The sequence below is a fragment of the Anomalospiza imberbis genome, chromosome 2, assembly GCF_031753505.1.
Source record: "Anomalospiza imberbis isolate Cuckoo-Finch-1a 21T00152 chromosome 2, ASM3175350v1, whole genome shotgun sequence".
In the NCBI taxonomy this organism is placed as follows: domain Eukaryota; kingdom Metazoa; phylum Chordata; class Aves; order Passeriformes; family Viduidae; genus Anomalospiza; species Anomalospiza imberbis.
The window spans coordinates 13,660,975-13,683,756 of NC_089682.1; the positions used below are offsets into that span (position 1 = coordinate 13,660,975).

Below are 22,782 nucleotides of genomic sequence, written 5' to 3' on the forward strand. Positions count from 1 at the left end.
GCAATTAGGCTAGAAATTAATTACTGTGGAAAAGATGGCAGGACTTTGAATCACTTTGGATCCACACAAGTTATTACAATGGAAAATGTTGTTCACTGGATGACACCAGATTTTTGACCCATTCCATAACTTCCACTGAATATCAGGTTGTTTTTAAAGATTTACCAGTGAGAAAAACAGATGAGGTTTTAACTTCCCCTTAATATTTTTGACAAAGGAAGAATAAGAAGAAAGAACAGCTGTTTCAAGAAGCCATGACTGCAATACAGTAAGGCATGTTTAAAAAACTTGCTCTGGAAGCTATAGACTCATTTTAATTACCTGGGAGACAAAAGTATGTTTTACTAACTTACAAATCCTTAGCTAGCATCCAGATTAGAATATATGCTCAACATCAGACAGAAGAAAATGAAACTTCATTTGACAAGACACATTATAAACAATTCAAGGCAGAAAACTGACCGATTCAGAAGAATTCAATGATTCATAGTTGTAAGCAGAACAATACATACAGTGTTAGTTTTACAATAACTTTCCAATCCATTTTTTCTTTAAACTTACCAACTCTGCACCAGCCCAACCGAAGGCCTGTTCAGTAAATTATCAGGCAGCAAATTGACTTCCCTCATGGTGTTAGCCAGTCGCACAGGAAGCTCCTTCCGCAGGAACATGTACGACGTCTTCTCGCAGGCATTGTCACGACCTGGCAGAAGGAAGGAAAAACAGATGCCCATTGCAGCAGATCACATTTTAGACTTCCTAGTGTTAGAAGCTTTTAAAAAACACTTGTGTAAATGAAAAGTTTTAAAGCAATTTCAGTACTCACCTTTACTTTCTTCTCACTCATGAGACACATTTTAAACTTTTACATTCCTAGAGTTTAACCCTTTTTTGTCTGACATTCTTCCACATTTCACATCATCTCATTTTCTCTCCCATAGACAAAAATCTCTCATCATAGAAATAAAATTCATCTAATATCAAATACTTGATATTACCTGGAAATAAGACCCCAAAATACTAGCTTTTAATCGATACAACTTTTATACTAAAGAAAGCTTTTAAAAAGTAAATGCTGCACACATAAGAAAGGGAAAGGAGTGCAAACACGAGGACAAAACAATAACAACCATTTGCTGATGTTTCATGTCACAAATTGCTCAACCTTTAGTACTTTAACATTTGAGCAGCGCCTGGTGACACCAGCACAAGCCATCATCCCTCCTAGGACTGACCTATAAGATTCTCACTAGACTTGTAAGAAGTCCAGTGCTTATCACCACATTCTCACTTGGAAAGGCCTCAGCTAAGATTATCTTTAACTTTCACTTTTAAAACACATTTTTATCAAGGCTAGTATTTTGGAAATAAAACATAAAAAAATCCCAACCATACAGTCAGAAAGCAAATAAATGGATCCAGCAAAATAACAATACCTTCCTGCAGACCTAATGGTAACAGCATTCATTCTCTGAAGCCAACTTAAACAAACTGAACGACTGACATCACTAAGAGCAATCTTAAGCTAAAGTAGTTACTAAGGATACCACAAATATTTAAAAGCACAAGATACTATGTCACTTGCCCAAGTAGCTTAGATGGAAGATCAGACTTTACTTAACATAGGCTTTTGTGTTTTGCATCCTTTAACAAGTGAAGAAAGTTCTATCATAACTAATCTCTAAAGAATCCAGGTAAATTATTTTTTTTAAAAAAGACCATGTTTTACTTGTATTGAACAGCCAGGATTCTGCTTTCATCTAGAAAGAGAGCAAAGGTCTTTTGTGATGATAACCAGTTCAACCATCTGCAAAATTTCTGAGTGAAGGCATAATGTGAGAGCTATAAATTATGTTCAAGCAAACCAGAAAATGTTAAAAGCACTGCTAGGCACATAATCACTGAGATTTACAATTTGCAAGATTCAAGTACAGTGCAACCAGCACAATCAAGGAGATACTTTTTGAGACAGTCCCATTATAATCACAGAGTTTTCCCCTTCTTTGCATAGGTAGCGTGCATTGATGGATTAGTTCCCAAACCCTAACATTTGCCTGGGGAACATGCAGGAAGGATTAGGATTTCCCATTTTTTCTTGCTCATTTAGGTATCATCAATCGGGGGCTTATTAAATCCTGAGAGTGCTACCAATTCCAATATAGCTCTTCCAGTAAACATTTGGACCTATTTTACTTGCTCAATTACAAATACACACATCCTGTCAAAATTAGACAAAGGAAACAAGACATTACATTGTTTTCTGTGAAGCACAGTAATGACTTCAGAGTTCAATCTTTCAAGTAATTAAATACCAATTCACCTACAACAGAGGACAGACACTTGTTTGTTCACAAGTCACTGTATACAGCAGGTCTTTAAAAACTGAGGCTGGACAGCAGGAAAAGACTCTTTGACTCAGCTCAGTCTAAACCTTCTGATGGAAAAATCCCACAGAACAAAGACAACAACTGCTTCTTCCCAAGAGTGAGAGCAAGTGCAGTGATTCTCTAGGTGACAAAAATCAAAATGAATGAAAGACAGTCCATGCAGAAAATTAGAAAATTATGAACAAGAATCCATAACTCATGGGTTTGTGCAATGCAAACAAAAGCTGCTACAGGCAAGCATGACTGCCTGAAGAGACCCACACCCTCTCTTCCCACGTGCAAGGGCACATCTCCATTCAACCTATCTCACCCCAGCAGCTCTAAGCCATCTCTTTAAGGAGCTGCCTTGCCCTGTTGCACAGTTACTTTTAGCTACAGAGCCCTTTGGGGTCCCTTTGCATGTTCAGTGCAGGAAGAGGAAAGGAAGCTCTGGTTTTTAAGACTTCTCTGCTTACAAGCTCACTTCAGTGTAAGTTCAGCTCATCTGTCTGGTTTGGGGCACATGGTCCTTGTATCAGCTCCTTAGCTGCACTCAGTTTACCTGAAAGCCTCCACAGAGCTGCTTCAGCATTTAGCATCAGGTCAGTTGCCTGCCAGACAGCACATGCTTGGCAAGAGAGAATGGCTACCCACCAGGAGCAGCAGTAATTAGATATCCTCCAGCTTTCAAAGCAAAAGCAAACTGTGTCCTAACACTGCTCCTTGGCTGCTGTTCCTCAGCAACACCTGTACAACCACTTCCATCAAAAGAAGGGACATCACACTAAGTAATAAAATCCCTTAGTCTGTATGTTGGGTATTTTCTTAATGTAATTTATTATAAATTATACGATAGTTGCACATATGATAAAGTCAGTCTAAGTTCTAAAGATATTTCCAGAAACAGCATTCTAATAAGCTGCAATGAAACTTCTGCATGTTTAGCCATAGTCAGTTTAATTTTTTTTCAAAGGCTGGCTTTAATTTTGATCTAGTCATTCCATCTATTTTTCAAAATATACAGCAATCTTTCTTGATTTTGTTCTGACTCTAGCAGGGTCAATATACATTGCCAGCATCAGGCTTTTTTCTGAAACGGTACAGGCTAAAGCCAGTCTAAATCTATCAGTTGCAGTTCAAAGGAATTTGAAATCACTCACTCAGGGTTAAAGTGGAAGTTAAGTTTGTGAATAATCCCTCCTTGATTTACACCTCAATAAGTTACTCAAGAAGACAAATATATGAAACAATGACCCGCTTACCTTTGTATGAATTCAAATGGAAGAAAGAAAAGTCATCCTATGCCCCAGTGGGAACCACACTGCACTAGGCATCAAGGGCTGTATTTAGCTTTATTTCAAAAAATTTAAACTCTAAAAGTACGCTTTTAAGAAACTGAAAATGGAAATACTAGAAGACTTCCTATCCACAAAGCCAAGGAGAAAATCAAGTAAGGCATCTCATGATATATAGGGTTCAGAATTTTGCACACACCACCACCATTTGTTTCCCACTGTCTGTAAAACAGCAATACTTGATTGCAATTGAACAATAACTCAGGTTTGTGGCTTCAAATGGAATAATTGTGCAGACTAAAGTCAGGCATTGAAACAAGTTTCTTTCAACAAGTATCACATTAAAGCAACAAAAAGAACAAACCAGACAGGATGCAACCTCTTTGTTACAGGTCTGCTCTACTGCAGGGAACAAAGCAATCCCATACTACTCTTGCTGGTAGAAAATAACCCTATAAACTAATTACATTTTCTAAGGGATTAGGTGTTAATTCAGGGTCAAGAGGCTAGATTATCTTCAGATTTTTACTCTTAATGAAGTTACACTTTTAAGCTGATTAAAAAACTCTAAGATCATACCTACAGTGCCTCCAACTTAACCTAGAATTTGATTCAATGGGATAAAGAAGCACACATAAAATATCCCACTCTATTGGTAAATTACACAAATTTTTGAGCGTCTTCTAAAAGCACAGATGGATGCAACAGAAATCAAGATAACAACAATAAGACAGTCTGTGACACAGGAATAAGTGAATCTGATGGATTTACCTAAGAAGAAATAAAGAACACAGCAATACTCTCCAAGGCCTCACAGTTCACTACAGAGAAGGCAGCAGCAACCTTGTCCATCAAGAACCAAACAAGCATTGGACTCAAATGGCAGAAGATTCAACTCTTAATCTGCACAATCTTCCGGTAAGCACTGTAAAAGAGAGCAACCTGATCTGATTTAGACATGTCTTTGACTAGTGAAGGTAGACATCTGCCCAAAATTACACTAAGCTAGTTGATTCAGTCTCTGAAATGAGATTAGACTGAACAGGGCCCAACACTCTTTGTAGCCCAAATTCTCTCATGACCCAAGAGGAAGAAAGCGATCACCTCATATTTTGTTAATCACTTGCAAAGAGAAAGCAGTGCAAATTTGCACAGGGAAACAAGCAGAAAGTGGAAACTGAATCAAGTCAGATTTTGAAAAAACACAGCAGAGACTGCATAAATTAAATTATACAGTAATAGCTACTTTGACAGAAAAATGACAATAAAAAGTAAGATATTTGTGAAGGAACTAATCCTCAAGTTATTACTACTGCATGCATAGCACAAAAACTGAAAGAAATGTAAAGTGTCACCACAGGTTTAAAAAAAAGGAGCTGTTTAATAAATGTTCTACCACATTCGATCTTCTGAACAATCTTACCTGTCTGGGCTCATCAGTTACCCTATGTAAAAGTCACACAGAAAAGCATATTCATGGCCTCCTCTCTGCCATTTTCAAACCTTCAGCTCAAAATTAGCACCAAGGAGAAACTATGATGCCAATCTTGAGACTATTTTGTTTAAAAACAAGTCAGTGTAATGGACTGACAACAGACACAACCTTCAACATTGTGAAAATAAGAAAATACATCGGTCAAACAAAGATCTAAGCAGCAATCTCCTGGACTTTACATCAAACTAAGGTCACTGAAGAATCTTCTAATTTTCTATTTCTATTTTTTCAGTGTAGCAGCCATACACATGACAGACACAGGGTTTGTAAAAATACCGTGGGAGTGGTAGCTATACAAACGCTGCTGCATTTGGAATGGTCACCGTTCACAAGAGTGAATGTTGGTGGATTTGCTTACACAGTGAAATATGATAAACATAAAGAATGATGTGACTGCCACAGTAAACGTTTAAGAATATAAGTAAACTTACACACTAAAATTTAAAAATAAGTTCACCCAGAAGATGACATTTAATATTAAATCAATTTTTCTAGATATGAAAAAGTGTTACATGTTTCCACCAAAAATAATCATGCCATTTATTCAACTAGACAGTATCAGAGAGAGAAAAAAGCCTAAGAAAAACATAGCAATAAAACATGACCCAGAACCTTTGAGGTAGCACAGGTCACAAATGCAGACTTGAATGCATTAGAATTTCTGAACGTAATGCCATCAGAAGGGAAAAGATTAAAAATGGAATGTTTCAGGGTTCCACATAAGTGTTATCACTGGTGGACCACCCATTCAAAGTACACTCAGGAAACAGTTCTACTCTCAGTTTTCTCTACTACTCTCTTTTCTCCTTTCTGGATTCAACTCTTGTCTAACATTTACTCCTCTCTTCTGTTTCTCACTTTTACTCCACAGTGCTGAGAAATGGAAAACAAATTACTCTTGCAAAGCTCCACTTTGACAAAACTTTTGTTCTGACTCCTGCAACGAGAAGCATGAACAATGCAGAGGCTTTTCACACACATGCAGCAGGCCCTGATCCAATTCTGGCAAATTCTACCAACTGCCAGAGCAATACTGTACTGTCCAAGATTCACATGACAAAAGGATTAGTTCCATACAGAAGGCCCTACACAAACCTCCATTTTGCTGCAGAAGAGGGCAGAAATGCAGAAAGAAACTATGAACTCTGCTTCCAACGCTCTCAGCTCAGCTGCCCGATTTCCACATTCATGAATACCTGTTTGAGAACAGACTCCTGCAACAGTCCTTCACAATGATGGTCCAAGTCACCTAGTTCAAAAACCTAATACAATTGCCACATCCCCAGGTTGCCACTGGACTGCCAAGGTCACATCATAAAAGCATCAGCAGTTTCAGAATATCAACTCATCTGTCAGAGGAGGCAGGAAAAGAAGAAACAAAGTGCTCTTTTCAGTCTTTGCACTGCAGGCAGAGGTCTAGTTCTCTCCATTAATTATGTACTGAACAGCAGAGAGACACTGTACTACTTTAAGACTCAAAAGCAAAAGTCCCACCTGTGGTATACCAGAGACAAGGGACTCCATCCAGAATCCATAAAAACAAGATCAGAAGCTACTACTGTTGCTTTTAGATAGGGCAAGATAAAGGAAGAAAGACAGGAAAGAAGGAGTGATCAGCTATATCTACTCTTTTCTCTTGAGCTTCCAGAATATTTCATAGCTCCTGTATAGGCAAACAAAACAAAGTGAAAGCAGAAGGATGAATAAACCTTCAAAAGAATATGCAAAAAGATTAATGCATCAGAGGAAAATGGGCAAAAGCTAAAACTAATAACTTGCTGCTGAAAGTAGGAAAACAGAACTTAAGAAGAATAATTGAATTTCGATGATTACACACCATTTCAGGAACATGGGCTATTTATTAAAAGACAAACAAGCTATGCTTGCACAGTCCCAATAAATGTGGCTACAAAGCAAAACCCAGCAAAATAAGCCTGAGTTTAAAATCATTCCTATGCCCCAATGGAAATGATTATATTTTCAGCATACTCTCTGGATATCTATCTCACCAAGCACTAAAAATACATAAAGTATACAGGGTTTGTTTGCTTGCTACCAGACAGGGCTTTGTAAAACCCAATGAAGATGATGAAGCAAGTGGAAAAAGAACACAGACTATAATAGCACATACTGACACTTGTTGACCCTCACTCCCTACCACAGACTGCATATAAAAAAATCTGTATTTTGAAACTGGACCTACCAAGCTGAGAAATTCCAAAGTTTCAAAAATGAAACTTGAAGAATTAAAAACAAAAGTTTTTTTTTAATATCTAACTTAACTATAATAAACATATCACTTTTACGAAGTCAATTAAGTTCTGTTAAACAACTACCTCCAGAAAACCAGCCTAAAGCCAGAGGAACTGAAGTCTGCAAGTAATCTTCCCCAAATACTTGTTTCTCTTTTTCAGCCCAACTCCCAAGACTAGTTGGGCCTTTTCAGCCTAGGGGAAAGCACACCAACAGGGTGCTTGAGTCTTCTCAATCTACATGGTTTATGTTCACAGATGAGAACTCAGTTATTACCACTCTATGGCCACTGATTTGCACTCTGGGCCATTCCACTGCTAAGTGCAATCCAAACTAGGACACTCACATGTTATTTAGCTTTCCAGTTAAATTTTCCAAGTCATGTGACACAGCATATGGATAAAACAAGGACTGAAGTACTGAAACAGTTGAGCTTAATAAACCATTTCAAATTAATGCAATTCAAATACTACATTCAAGAACTCTTTGACTGGCAGGGCAACTGCAATGTTCGCTTTCTGTTCCAAAGGAAAATTGCAGCACAGCATTCACTCAGGAGAATACACTAGCCTATATCCTGTTGCGTGAATGACCAGACCAAATCCCATTCATAATCAAGGTCTAGACTTTTGAACTTAAGAAGTTAAAAAATAAATACAACTACTCTTGAATTTGTATACAGAAAAAAAAACTTATCTCCACTTACTTCCAAAACCCCTAAGAGCGAGCAGGTTTATGTCTCATGTATATTAATTATTATGCTCATGTTAAGGAATACCACTGGCATCGAGAAAAAGTCAGTTCATGTTTTCATATAAACACAGGTGAAGATAAAATGTCAGCTAGCTGTCCTTAGCACAGCAGGACAGCTCAACACAGCGTGAATCATTACATTTACTATCATATTAGCTACACACTCATTTAATAATAAATAATAATAACAACAATATATAACATGTCAACTGCAGCAAGCCTGTTTCAAGTAAATGGTGCTCTGTATGAAACCGACTGTGCTGGAAAGCAGCTTAACTTACTGCTGATCTGAAACAGATCAACAGGAGGAATTATCAGATGCACAGTACTCTGCAATCATTAATTTTAACTCCTACAGCCACAGCCTTCCTGTCACAGAAAAGACCCAAGTGAAGACACGTCTGCCCCTCTCAAGAGGAATGGATTATCAGAATAATCACTTGTCAAAGATGTAAACCAGCACTGGGTACCGTTAAACGGAACAACCCAAATTAAAATAAAAGTGTGAGTTTTTAAAATAGGCTTCCATGATCTAAAACTAATGTTTAGCTGCTTACCACTCTGTTCTAACAAACTAGTTTTTTGAGTATTTTAACATACAATAAAAACACAATAATCAGAAGTATCTATAAAGTTTAATGCAGAGGCACTCAAGCAGTTACCCACAGGCTGTACTATTTTTAGACATGTAGACCCAAGGCTGTATTTCCTTTGAGCAATGTGGGAGTAGGCTGAAAGTCAGGTGAATCATTTCAGCAGCAAAGCTCTGCCTTGCCATTATCACAGGCACTCCCCACAGAAAATGACAGGCGAAGAGCCAAAATGTTCTCAGGAGAAACCACGGCCCTGATCAGGTTCTTGATCTTAGAAGGACCAGTGCAACCCAGACTCCTTCCCTAGGAAGGCACAAGGGGCTTCTAACACAGACAAACAGAAGCAAAACAACGCGGCCCTGCAGGCCGTATGGGCTCCTCTCCCACCGGCGCTCCCGAGACCTGCGCGGGGAGAGGCTCAGAGCAGCACCGAGGCGCGCCGCAGCCCTGGCCTCCACTGCCAGGGGCTCTGGGGCCTTCAAACAGGAGACCCTGGAGGAAACAGATCTTGTGTTTTGCTCTGGTGAGATGCAAAATTTTAACACAAATTTTAAACTTTTTTTTTTTTTTTTTTAGATGTAGAATGAGGCTTAAAGCACCAAGCCAAAGAAACGTTTTTCCCCTTTTTGATGCTCTGATCAGCTTCTGTTACAACACACTGACTGACCAGAAAGACTGATTTGTGCTTCTTGGGTCTTACAGTAATCACCTTTTCCTCCCAGAAGAGGTAAAAATGTATTTCACATTGAGGATTATAATCAGATGTTCCAAATTTTTAACACTCTCCCTAAGCTCTCACAACTTTGACAACTTCCTTCCTAACCTTTATGAAAAACTTCCATATTTTTCTCTAACCATTCCAGAAAAATACAAATCCCTGCTTTATCCTCTACTTCCTGACAACCTACCAAAGGAAAAGCTATTCCAAATCCCCGGCATAAATAAAATTAATGTTTATGAACTAAGACTCACACAGTTAAAACCAATTACACAAAAATATTGCCAATACCACATGCTCCAGTTTCCCTTCAGTCTCACTGAGGTGAAATGTATTAGACTGTTAAACATCTTGTTTCAAAACACTTCTGATAATTAACAAACCATATTACAAAAAATATTAGAGGATTCTTCTATGTCATTGCTAGTAATCAGAATTTGAAGGTATTTTTGCAGTCCATAAAAATCTTTCAGAAAAGCATAAACAAGGATTAAACCAAACAAGTAGCAGTTAAAATGTAAATTATTTTTAGCAAAAAAAAAAGTGCCTCTCTCTATTCACAGTCTTAAACCTAATTCTGAAAAATGACAATTGTAATTTGCACAAGCCTACTATTTTAATTAAGTCAGCGAAAATAATTATAATACTGCGCCACTTTTTTTACACTGACTACAAACTTAACAGGAAATAGTTTAGCAGAACAAAGAAACATGAATGTCACATTTACATAGAAAGGTTTCAAGGAAACAAGAGCCAATAAAATAGCCTCTTATAACACACAAAGCATCAGAAAAAAAGAGAACTAACCTTAAGAGTCACAGTTCATTGCTCTAATTCATCCTTTCAACCTAGTATTTCCAAAAAGAAAAATTACATTTAACTGATTCTAGAAGAACACAAAACTCAAAACATTTTTAGAAGGATAAGCAGCAGCCTGTAAAATATTTCAGCAGCTTTGAGAAAAAGGTGGCTTTTAAAAAAGGCCATTATATTAAGCATAACTGGCAACAAGAAAAGTTGTTCTAATATAGTAACTGTGAAATTAGATAAAACAATTCCTAAGTCGGTGCCTAATTTTATGATGGATTGTGCTGATACAAGGGGGACTGGAGACATCCCATTCACTCCTCACAACAGTCCTGTGAAGATCAATGACTGCTAGTGACACGTAGAGTATTTATGAATTGTTCTTCACCAACTTTTGTGTGAGCTGCTGCTGGAGCCAGTTTTCCCCACAGTGCCCAGAAGGGGCTGTGCCTCGGAGCAGGAACTCCAAGCACTGCTGACACAGCCGTGTTTGTGCTATGGCTGAACAGGACCTGCAAGCTTCTGAAGGGCTTCTCTCTCTCCTGCACTCAGTCCCTACCCAGCAAGCAGGGCTGGGGGTGGGAACAGGCTGGATGGGGACACAGCCAGGAGAGCTGACCTGAGCTGGACAAAGGGATGTTCTATATGACATGATGCCATGCCCAGCAACAACAAACTGGTTGGCTTTGTCCACCAAAGTCCATCACACAGTGACTGGCTGGGCACAGCTGTGCTTCTGGGGGGTGATGAGTGACTGCCTGAGCATCATTTATTTCTCTTCCTCTTTGCTTTACTTCTTAAACTTTCTTGTTCTCAACCCATAAGTTTTCATTTTTGCCCTCCCTTTTCTCTCCCCATGCCAGTGGGGGCAGAAGGAGGGGAGCAAGCACCTGAATGGGTGCTCAGCTGCTGGATGGGGTCAACCCCCCATACCACTGAACATCTGATATACCAACCTCACCTTGCAGTTATTCCATTATTTTGTACATTGAGTTTTGTTTGTTTGTTTTTAATTAAGAATGTCATACAGAGCTGTGCCAAACTTCATAAAAAGCCAGGTACAGCACCTATTGCTACCTTAGCACACCAAATTAACTTGGAAATTAGACCAGGCCAACACAATCTATTGTCTCTTTACTACCTCATTATCTCTTGGTGCTTATCTGTGTATTACTTCATTATTAGCTCCATCTTTTTCAGCTACTTCAGTCAACCTAATTTAACTCTAATGTCCTCTCTTCCTTTTCTCTGAAAGACAAGCAGTGTATTTTCCCATTTCCAAAGTCCTGGGGCCATCACCATTCCTTATTTCCATGGAGCGCATAAGCAAGAGCTGTGCTGCACCAGGCCACACATATTTTCAGAAGAAAGTGCTCATCTACTCAAAACACACGGAACTGATTTAATTCCACTGGAACCCACTAAGCCAAGAGGATCTAGTCATATTTCAGCTTATGTAAAATTTGAGTCAGGGGAGAGTTGTGATTTCCTTTATGATTCTGGATACAATTCATCTTTTTCTGAAGACCAAAGCAAAGATTAATTCAACAGACTTCATCGTTATGTACTTACTTTCATCAAGTAAATGTTTCACTTCAGCATTCTCCTCCATTACTATAAATTATCTCAACATCTTTTTATCTGCTTTTCTATCCCATGACTTTTCACCTTGGCTGTTATTTGCACTGCAACCCAAGACAGGATGTCCTTGTTTCCAGCTTTCATGGGTTTTTTAATCAACAGTATTTCTAGAAATCGTAACACCACTCTGCTGCTTTCTTTTGTCTGCATCAGATTTGCTCTTTCTCAAACTGACAGATCATCATCTACTACTCCTTATGTCTTAGGAGAGACCCTATCAGCCCATTTTCTTGGGTTGTAGAAGTTGTGCTATTTTTAAATCACTGGCTGTCAGTGCTTCCATTCCAGAGAAGGAATGCTACCAAATTTATTAATTAATTAAAATGTTCATTTTAATAAAAATTTAATTTCAGATTTTTAAGTGCCTCCTTATTAGTTTAAATCTACTCTAAAGAAGGCATTTCAACAATTTCTACTAGTTGCTGGAAGAAAAACATGTCCCAAACATTCTTATATCTTCAAGAGCTACAAATCCTATCTTTTTGTCCCACTGGAAAGAAGCTTCCCAAGCCCTCAATTTCTGTCGAGCAGCATTCTCCAATGGTTCTGCTACTTGCTAAAAAGAAATAAACAAACCCACTGGCATTGTTTATTGCTTCACGCAGATGTATAGTTCTTGTCCTCTCTCTTTCACCCAAGGCATTCAGCTGTGTGCTTACACACCACGCCATCTTTCAGGGAATACAAGAAAACTCAAGCATGCAGACACATCCATGTGCAGGGGAAGATCATTCCCTTCCCAGCATCCCAAGGCACAGGATTGCACAGCTCCTCTGATCAGTCCATAGACAAACAGAACCCAGACTAAGAAATTTTCTGCTGTTTTGGGAAACAAACCTCAAGCAATTCCATCAGCTGAAGGATGCTCACTTGTAGACTACTAGCCTATGCTTACAGGCAAGCGTGGTCAGCCAAACCAGGTACTGAAGGCAGAATTTTCAGTGCTTAGGCTCTATGAGGAAGAAAAAAAATTACCTTGGTGATCCAGTTTGATCATCTATAGTACAAATTTATGGAACTTGTACTATAACTATACTAAAATACTGAACTCAGAATATATGAAGTCTCAATTACTCACAGAAATTAAGTATCCTTTATTGATTAAACAGCCTGTAAAAGTGACTGATACAGATAATTCTGTAAATGAAATGCATCACAATCTAATATTACACAGCACTCCCACACACAAATATTTCTACCATACCACAGTTCAATAGTGACTGCTGAACAAAGTTACCTAACCACAATGACTCTTCCAGACCTTCAAACCAATCAATATCAGGCCTTATAAAGCCCTTCAATATTATATATAGTATTGGAACATCACTGCCTGCCAGCAACTGGCAGCTGTAAACAGGAACAGGTTATAAATAACAGTTCCATCAAAAAGGCTTCCAGCTTACTTGCTGTGCTACAGCCCATTCAAAGGAAACCCTTTTTAATGTTCTGAAATGTAAACTTTATCCATGCCCAGATCTAGGGAATGAAGGATTGGACATGGAAAAGTGGTAACTGCAAAAGAATTCAAGAACAACAGCAGGCAGACAATCCAGCTTGCACATCCAGCTGTCACTGGTAGCCTTTCAAGGTAAAAACTAAACAGCAGTAAAACAATTTTATTCCAATATTCCACAAAACTCCTAAATGGATTCTATTTAAAGTTCTAAAAGACAAATTTGAAGAATACTGAGAATTCCAGGAAAGCCACAAAAGTTAATTCCATGGTATTTTCGCAAGGCTGGAAATAGTTCATTTAAAGTACTTATCTTTATAAAATCATGTAAAATAATTCCACTACAACTTACATATCCCACAAAGTGAAAATATTCCAGGCATCAAAGGATCCCAACCTACCAAAAAAAGCTCTAATGAAACTGCTGGATGGAAGCTGAAGCAAGTCAGATGAAAATAAAAGACAGTAATGTCTGATTAGCATTCATCTTCCTGATGCCACTCAGTGGTCAGCATACCAATGGTTAACATTTGTGCTAAAAGGACATTTTTGTTTTGAAGATGCATTTAAATCAAGTCTAAGGTTTTAAGAACAATGCACAGAGAGCAGCAGAAAAAGCACAGCTGCAACCCACAAATAGCAAGTAATTATTTAATATTTTTGTGCATCCATAGCACATGCAAAGTTCAGGGCTAAGTCTCTCCACTAATGTTCTATTAAAAAAAATTTAAATCTTCCAATATTTTTCTGTGTAGAAAAATATTCCAACAGCCATCTTCTTTAAGATTAATAATTGTATTTGGAGACATGAGGCATGTTTTGATCTCCACTTTCCTACCCCACATGTTGTTCAAGTTGTATCTGCCGGCCACCTCTCCAGTGGCAGGCCTTCAGCTCAGTCCATGCCTCTATCAAGAAGGCGACATGAGGCATAAACACTCTTGCAAAACCCCAATCTAACACTGCTCGTACAAATGGCAGCAACCAACAGCAATGCTGATACCTGGTTTGCTCTTTATGTCACTTTGGAAGAGGCCTACATGTTTCCCCAAGACATGTAAGTTTAATAGATATGACAAACTAAACTATTTCATACCAAAAATTGTATTTGAAAAATGAGAAGGATCTATTGATCATGTTTTCCTCCAGATATGCCCCAGGGCACAACAGCTCCCTGCACTCATTGTGATTATCTGCTGCATGCTCAGCTGTTCTCAGTACAGTAAAATTACTAAATTACAGCCTTTGTGATATTTTTCAATGCCACTAACTGCAGCAGTCACCACAAATATTTTGATTATAACCTGCAAAATCAGGATCTCTAAGTCACGTTCCACAACAAATATTCACTGTGATTCACTAACTTCTGTCTTCAGCACAAGCACAGCTTTTTTATCCAAACTCATTAGTGGTACATGGACACTACTATAGGACACAAAGTGCTAACAAAACAACAAGTTTAACCCCTTAGGTACACAATTCATCCAACGCATTTTGTTTGAAACATCAAACAAAAGGGGACAGAATATAGCTAGGTACAACTGGCCAACAAAGCTTCAGTAGTAAACAAGCCCCAAAAGTAGATGGTTCATATTTCTGACAAAACACACCTCAGACTCAGGTTTCAGACACTTGGTCAGCTGAGCAGCAGCAACAAGAGGATTACATGAATACAGTATCCTGGCACACATTCACAACACAGCATCAAATGACTCTTATGCATGATCAGAGGATTACACCATTTATACTTCACTCATCTCTTCATTTGTGCTTAATTATATGTAACCTTTGCAGTACAACCATTCATCTGACAAAACATTTGTCAGTAACTTTACTGACAACTGAGGTACCCCTCAGTGAACGAGCAGCTGAGTGCCTCTTGCCAGCTGGGGCAGGGTTCACTCGTGCAGCTCTCCCAGGCTGGCTCACGCCAAGGACAGGCTGCAGGGCAAGCACCAGCAGCTCACGTCTCTGGGTGTCTTCTTTAAATGCTAAGACACTCCTAGAAAAGCAAGTCCACTTTCCTCAAACAGACAGGTTATTACTTCCCCAGGCAAAGGACTGACCAATTGGCTACCCATGTGTGTGCTTGCTGGTTAAGTATTGGGTATTTTGGATTAACCTGTCACTGTCTAAGGCCCGCCTTACATGCTGAAACAAGGCTAAATTGAGATGCTCCATCAATATGAAACTTCAAAATGGGCATTTTTTTCCTCAAACAGTCTAGTCCCCAAAATGTACTAAGATCCATGGACCTGAATGTTAGATGACATCCGTACTTCTAAGTTCATTTCAGAAAAGATATTTTAGTAATTAATTTAGTCTGGGTCACTAAGGTATGCCTGCACTTGGAAATCTACCAAAAAACAACTTCCAGAGGAACTACTGAAGTTTGGAAGTACACAGCTGAATCCAATTGGTAGCTTTTGTATTTTTTTCCAGAGCAGAATAATTATGGAGGCCTGGATAAACCTGGAGTGACATGCTAGCATTAAACAAGGTCAAAATTTGTTTATATTGAAACACACTTACAGAAGGTCATTCTTTTGCAAAGGAACTGTACAAGAACCTTGGGAAACTCACTTTGTAATAAAACAAATTGCCTGAACAGAATTCAGGAGTGTGCAAACAGAAAGTGTACACACAGAAAGGAAGAAACACGCTGCACAGAGTGAACGCTCAGACTTTCTGACACAGAGGTCCCGAGCCCACGGCACAGTAACCTCTGACACACTCACAGCAGCTACAAAGACAGCTGCAAGCTCAACAGGACATGGATACAAACAGGACTCAGCTACAAAAACCAAGCAAATGTCACTGCCGTAACTACTGCCTTCTGGTTTGCCTCACAGGTTTTTAGTACTAGCAAGCTACTTTAAACAAACTGTCTCTTATAGTGGTTTAAATAGCTGAATTAAGCAGAGAAAGTTCTAAAGTAAATGTCATTAATTTATATCACTGGAAAGAAACAGAGACTCTACAGCCTCACTATACACACAACTGTGTTCCATACAACCCACACTAATAGTCAGTAATTTTAAAAAGCTCAAGCTGCACCTCAATGTACACAGCCACCAACTATCTTTGAAGAGACTCTTCAGCTCACAAGAAATACAAAGTTTCTCTTCCCTGGCTCACCAGAATTTTACAAATTTTTAAGTCAACTTAGTCTAAACCAATACAACTAATATAAAAAAGGACATAAAGAACACATTGTAGTTTCACTATCATCAGAAGTTAAGTCAAAAAACTTTCTTCGAAACTTTCCTTGAAAAACAGAAATCCAAATCACAGTAAGTGCAAATTCCATATGAGAAATGTGCATCAGACAACAAAATCAGACAGCCATGATAGGAATTCTCACACTTCCTTTGGGCTTACTCTTCTGCAACATTTGTTGAAAATTCAGCCACATTTTTGTAAAACTAGCACTACATTCACGTAGCTGAATTAAAAATACTATTTATTTTGAAGTGAGACACCAAATAGCCTCTATAAGCTGACCACAAAACAGTGTCTTCTTCCCATCAATACATTCTTAAAAATGAACAAACACAACTGAACTGCACCTTGAGTACTGTGCTCCTTATACTTGGCATATTTTCTCTCTTGAATACTTGTGTCCTGCAACACCAGCAAATTCTTTTTTGGCTAACTCAGATATAAGTAACACAGCTCCCTGACATGGTGCATATTGTCCAGGCCTTCCACAACTCAAGTGGGAAAACTTTTGCACTATCACTTAAATTTTGATGTCAGTTTTTCCTCTTGGCCTATGAAGACTCCAGCTGAACTTGAAATTACCCAAAGCTGTAAACATTTAGGATCACGTAAGTTAAGTAACTACATTGGGTTCCATTTATTTGCTTAAACTGCTGTAATTTTCCTACTTGAGTTTTTCCAAATAAATACAGGCATTAAAGAGTAAGTAAGTGGAGATGTTAAGTGGCCCATAAAACTTATTAAGATCAAGGTGACAGGTTTAGCAAGGTTGATACAACATAAACCTACTAATTTTAGAAACTCCTGGTGACCTTCCAAGACTAAACCATAGACTTTTTTTTTTCTTCAGAGGTTTCAAATGTCAGTGACTACATAGCGTCCCATCAGTCTTAAGACATGAAGACCCTTAAATACATAGTCACCACGCACAGAGAAGATTCCAATGACACATCCAGTGATAACTGGAGCATGTCTAAAGAGTAAGGCTGGCCAGGCTGTAACTTCCTGTTCTCGCTCTATTCATTTTCAGTAACAGAAGCCAGGCTTAAAATTGTACAAGACAACTACTTCTTCTGAAGAATCACAAGACCATAAAGTATTACAGGCACTACAATGTTAAAACAAATGCCTTATGAAAAGGCTGCCACAGAAGAGATGTCCAAAGGCAAACCGTAATTCAGGGCATCCCAGAACTGTAGAAATCCTTACCAAAAAGCAAAGTTTTGTCCGAACATCCAAGGCATTAAAGCAAATCCTGAAATCTTTACACCTCTTTAGTAACAACTGAAAAGGCTCACAAACACCAATACTTCCCCAGCAACAATTCACAAACCCAACTTTCAGATAAGCTACGGTGACACAATTTGTTAAGTGCCAGGACTAAAATAACGATGTTCTAAGCTTTAGGCCATTGTTCTTGCCAGTACAGAAAGACACCGCATAAGAAGCACCAACGCTGGAGAAGAAGCCCAGCAGCACAGGAAGGGATGGGGAAGAGGTAACAAACTCAGGTGAATGGACACCAGAGAAAGAAAGCACAGCTTCTAGTCAGGTTCCCCTTTAAGTGGACACAAGGCGTTTTGTTGGGGTTTTTTTAACAGAACAAAATCCTGTTTCACTGAGATGACATAACAAGCCCATTACTGGCTTTCTGTACTTACAGCATTCTTTCACTAATACCATTACCATAATTGTGCAATTGTATTCACTTTTAATCACTTTCTGGCTGAACACTGGCTCATTTTTGTCCCTTACTATAAGAGTGTAATGAAGATACACTCTGTTAAGCTTCACAATGTTACACATGGCCTTTACATTCATTCTACCAGCAATATTTATATGATAATAAAATCTCAACAACTCTCGTGTCAGAGAGCAAGAGTCAAATAACCTCCGATACAGAGATGTCTTTATCTAGATGGAAGCATGTTTTTTAACAACAACACAAGCCACTCCTGGATGTCATTTCAGGGCTTCTGAAAAGAAAAATGCTATATATCATCAGCAACATTTCCTGAAGTGTTCCTGAATTTTACACAAACAGGTCTCCTACACAGGTGCGGTTAAAAGATCATGCCCGAGCTTTAACTAAGCCGATCTCAGCACGGCACATTCAAATGTTCACGCTCAAGACCATTAACTTACTCTCTCCCCCACTCGCTAAGCTCACAAAACGTCAGGTTAGGAACCCTTATTTTGATCCCCATCCCAATGGTACCCGTGTCAGGGGATAACGCAAGAAAGAGGGGCAAGCTCGCCTCTCCCGTCCCCCGGCGAGGCGAGCAGCGGCTGTTTGCCGGCCGCCGGCTGCCGACACCGCGCCCGGGCCCGGCGGTGGCAGCGCGGGGCCTTGCGGGGCCGCCGGGCCGGGCCGCGGCCGCGCTCCCGATGCGGAGCGAGGAGCCGCGGCCGAAGAGCGGGGCCTGCGCGCCGGCCGCCGCCGCCGCCGCTCCCCGGGAGAGCCGCGGCGACCCCCACAGCCCCTGAGCCCGCAGTCCCGGCACTCACCGAAGTCGAGGAACTGCTTGATGGAGAGGGGCGAGGGGGAGAAGCGCGAGTAGTACTCGATCTGCTTGGGGATGGGGTTCTTGAGCAGCGCCCCGCACAGCCGCATGGCGCGGCCCGCCCGGCTCCGCTGCGCTCCCGCCGGCGGCGGCTCCTGCCCGGGCGCGGCCGCTCCGCGCCGCCCGTCGCGCTCCGCGGCCCGGCCCGGCCCGGCCCGGCGGGAGGGGCGAGCGCCGAGCCCGCTCCGCGCACGCGCACGCCGGCGCGCGGGGGGCGGGGCGGGCACGTGAGGGCGGCGGGAGCGGAGCGGGCTCGCGTGGGCAGCGCCCGGTGCCTCGGCCCGGCCGCCGAGTCACCGTCACTGCCCTCGGGCCGGCTGGAAAAGAGCCGGCGTCATCGAGTGCAGCCCGCCACCGAGCACCGCCCCGCCAACTGCACCGCGGCGCTGAGCGGCGCGTCCAGTCTTTCCTCAAACGCCTCCGAGGACGGTCGCTCCGCCAGCGGGCTGTCCGCAAAAATCGGATTCATGACCTGGTGTGTGAAAAGCCAATAATAATACTCGAGAGAGAGATACTATTTTGTTTCAGGGTTGGGCAAGCTTGAGTGCTCGGTGGTATTCTATGAATCAAGCACACCAACCATCAAAACTTTTTACCAATTATAGGTTTTAGCAAACAAAAGATTAAATTGTCGTTGGCTACAAGTTACATGGCTCTCTTCCTTACCAGTATTCTTCTGTTGGTTAATGATTCTCTCCCCTGCCGCACGGATGAGACCGCTCCTCTGCTACAGGGCTTTTCCTGGCTCCGTGGGCAGGGAGTCAGTGGTGCCAATCTCCCCCTGCCAGAATCACCTCCTACCCGGCTGGAGCTGACTTCAGCACAATTGCTGCGTTTGCTTTATTAGTTTCTTCTTAATGTCGACAGTTCTGCCAGATGTCCTTGTGGCCTGTGAATTCTGCATTCTTGGTGTCCACTGTCAGTGGGCATCCTTCTCCCCAAGCTTTGTTAACCTCCCTCTACAATCTGAGATCATCACAGCATGTCAAGCCCTAAACTTTAACAAGGCAATTCTACCAACAAGTTGTTTTTCTGACAGCTGGACATCACTTAGAGCTTGCTTGCTAGCTGCTATCCGTTTCACAGATTAAATCTCCTGTTTCTTGATTAAGCTTGAACATATACAAAGCTCAAACATCAAATAACATCCTTTCTTGAGCAAATTTTACATATTCCACATTTTGCAACACCTTGGCAGTCCACTCCGTTATCTAATCACCCCTTCTGTGAGGAAATTCCTCCTGATCTCCAGCCTAACCCTCCTCTGACCTTTTAAGCCGGTGTCCTGTTGCTGGTTGCCTGGGAGAAGAGCCCGACCCCACCTGGCTACAGCCTCTGTTCAGGTTTTGTATGGACCAGTTAATATGTCTCACCTGGTCCATCAGAGGGTGCCTGCCCAGCTGGCTTCCAACCAAAATACAGCCCTCAGGCATCCATTGGGTTGTACAGCAGGTATGAGGCTGGCAGAACAAAGTTCACTACGTGTGACAATAGTTGGAATTTTCTGAAAAAGTCCCATTTCATCTAAGAAAGCATCTGAACACAATTAAAATTAATTTTGATGGCTAGAATAAAAAATGAAGCAAGGTATTGGAGAATCAAAATGTATCACTGAATGCAGTCACTGACTGGTTTTTGCTATGATGTGGTTTAGGTACATTTAAGACAAATAACTTGTGACCAATTCCTTATTTTTTCTCCAGTGAATTCAATGTAAGCTTCAGCAGGTACAAGATAGTATTGCTCTAATTTTATAACTGACTTGCAAAAGAAACCAGTACTTTTCAATTACTGGAAGTCTCTCTCCATCCTTTCTGTCATGATTGTCCTCACAGAATTTGAGACTGAGAAATCCTGACCTAATGTACAAAATAACTGGAAATCATTTTAAAATCACTTCAATTGTAGCTCATAGGAATGACTGGCTTGAAGAGGCATGTCATGTAATCAAGACTGGCAAAATGAATCATCTACTGTAATTCTGAAGCTTTTTTGGCAGGTGGGAAAAAGTGTTTTAAAACTTTTGTTATATACTCATCAGGATTTGATTGTGATTCATTTAGAGCATAACTCTGAAATCAGTTGTGGAATTATCTGGCAGAAAATAATATCTTTTTTTTTGTTAAAGACAGAACAAAATTTCCCAAATTAAGATGAAATTAGCAGCTTCAAAGCATGATTCATTATCAACATTTAAGCCACTTGATTTTATGTATCTTTCACATTTTAAAGTAATTCTAGTGTGATTTCAGCTTCAAAAAGTGGCAAGACAACAGTTAACTATTGAGTTGTCTTTCTAAACAAAAATCATTTTTGCAATATAAAGCATCACAGCATCAATTTTTTTTAATTTCTTAATCCTATATTAGCCATCCCATGTGAAAACTGGAACTGTTTTTGTCTATGGTGATACAGACTAAAACCACAATGAGGACACGCACAAAGTCACTGCAAAACAGAGGTGTGCTCTTCTCATCAAACAGACTCCCAATAGCTTCTCTCAGCTCTGGAGAAATTGATGACAAAACCAACAGATCGAATTCTCCAAAAACTGTTGGAACACACACTGTAGAGACATTCAAATCCCAAACCCACCCAGCAGCTCTCCATGGCCTTGTGCTTAAGAAGACTGCAAGATTTGCTTAAGAGAACATAAAATGCACATGGGAAAGGCTATGGTTTTACCAATGCAAGACAGCAGCAAGCATTCCCATAAACCTAGTTCTTAAACAATCTACCTAAATGCAGAGAAGTTAGTGGCATAAACCATGCAAAATACAAAATGTCACTGGGGTCAATAGGATTAAACGATAAGCTGAGTTTTGCTTTTTGGACCTGGAGAATTTCTCATACCTCATACCTATCTTCTTTATGTATTCCAGATCATATCTGGTGCAGAAAAGCTTCCTGAATTCATTCTGTGAGAGCCCCCCTGCATCTTTGTTTAAATGTTAAAAATCTTCTACAGGCATACAGGAAAGAAATTATTTACTCCTTAAGAAAATTTGATTTTAACGTTGATAATGCCTAACACTGCTGAATTTCTCTGGTGTTTTTATCATCTCTCTTTTACTGAGGGTATTATTTTCATATTTTCCAGTTAGATTCAAATATGGAACAACTGGAATTAACCAAGGGGTCAAAGATAACTCATGTTTACATGGCCATTTAGTAGCCAGAACAACTTAGTCACTTGTTCAGTTAAAACCTGTGAGCACACAGGCAACTGGAAACCTCAGCACCTGTAAGGAAATTGGGGTCTTGGTATGGACACTTGCCAGAACCCTGCACTGAGGACAAGATGCCTGTGGTGTCCTGGCTTAGGGAGCACCACCCAGACCCACTGCCCCTGGCTTGCTCCCAGGGAGCTCCAGACATTTCACGGAATCAGTTCTTGTTGGGCTATCACTGTGACGAAGGAGATGGATAATTAAATCTGAGTACACAGTCTTGACTTAATTTTTGTTGGTTTTCTGTGTTGGAGTTGGTATAAAATCAGTGCTGCTAACTCACAAAAACTTTGAGAGGGAAAAGCAGCAATATCAGGTTTTGCTGCAGAGTTACTCCCTAAAACAGAGGAACTGATGTAGAGAATATTTGCAAAATCAAAGCTTTTTGGTGT

At 40.2% G+C, this 22,782-nt stretch overlaps 1 protein-coding gene across 1 annotated transcript in view; it reads right to left on the bottom strand.

Annotated features, from left to right (window-relative positions):
* PDK3 (pyruvate dehydrogenase kinase 3) overlaps positions 1–19,317 on the bottom strand; it is a 50,812-nt gene extending 31,495 nt beyond the window's left edge. The window contains exons 1-2 of the mRNA XM_068179846.1: positions 19,105–19,317; positions 562–703 (exon numbers count right to left, since the gene is read on the bottom strand). Of these exons, the coding sequence (XP_068035947.1) occupies positions 562–703; positions 19,105–19,210 (248 nt within the window). The 5' untranslated portion in view covers positions 19,211–19,317. The remainder of the gene's footprint in view (positions 1–561; positions 704–19,104) is intronic.
* Positions 19,318–22,782: the final 3,465 nt, after the last annotated feature.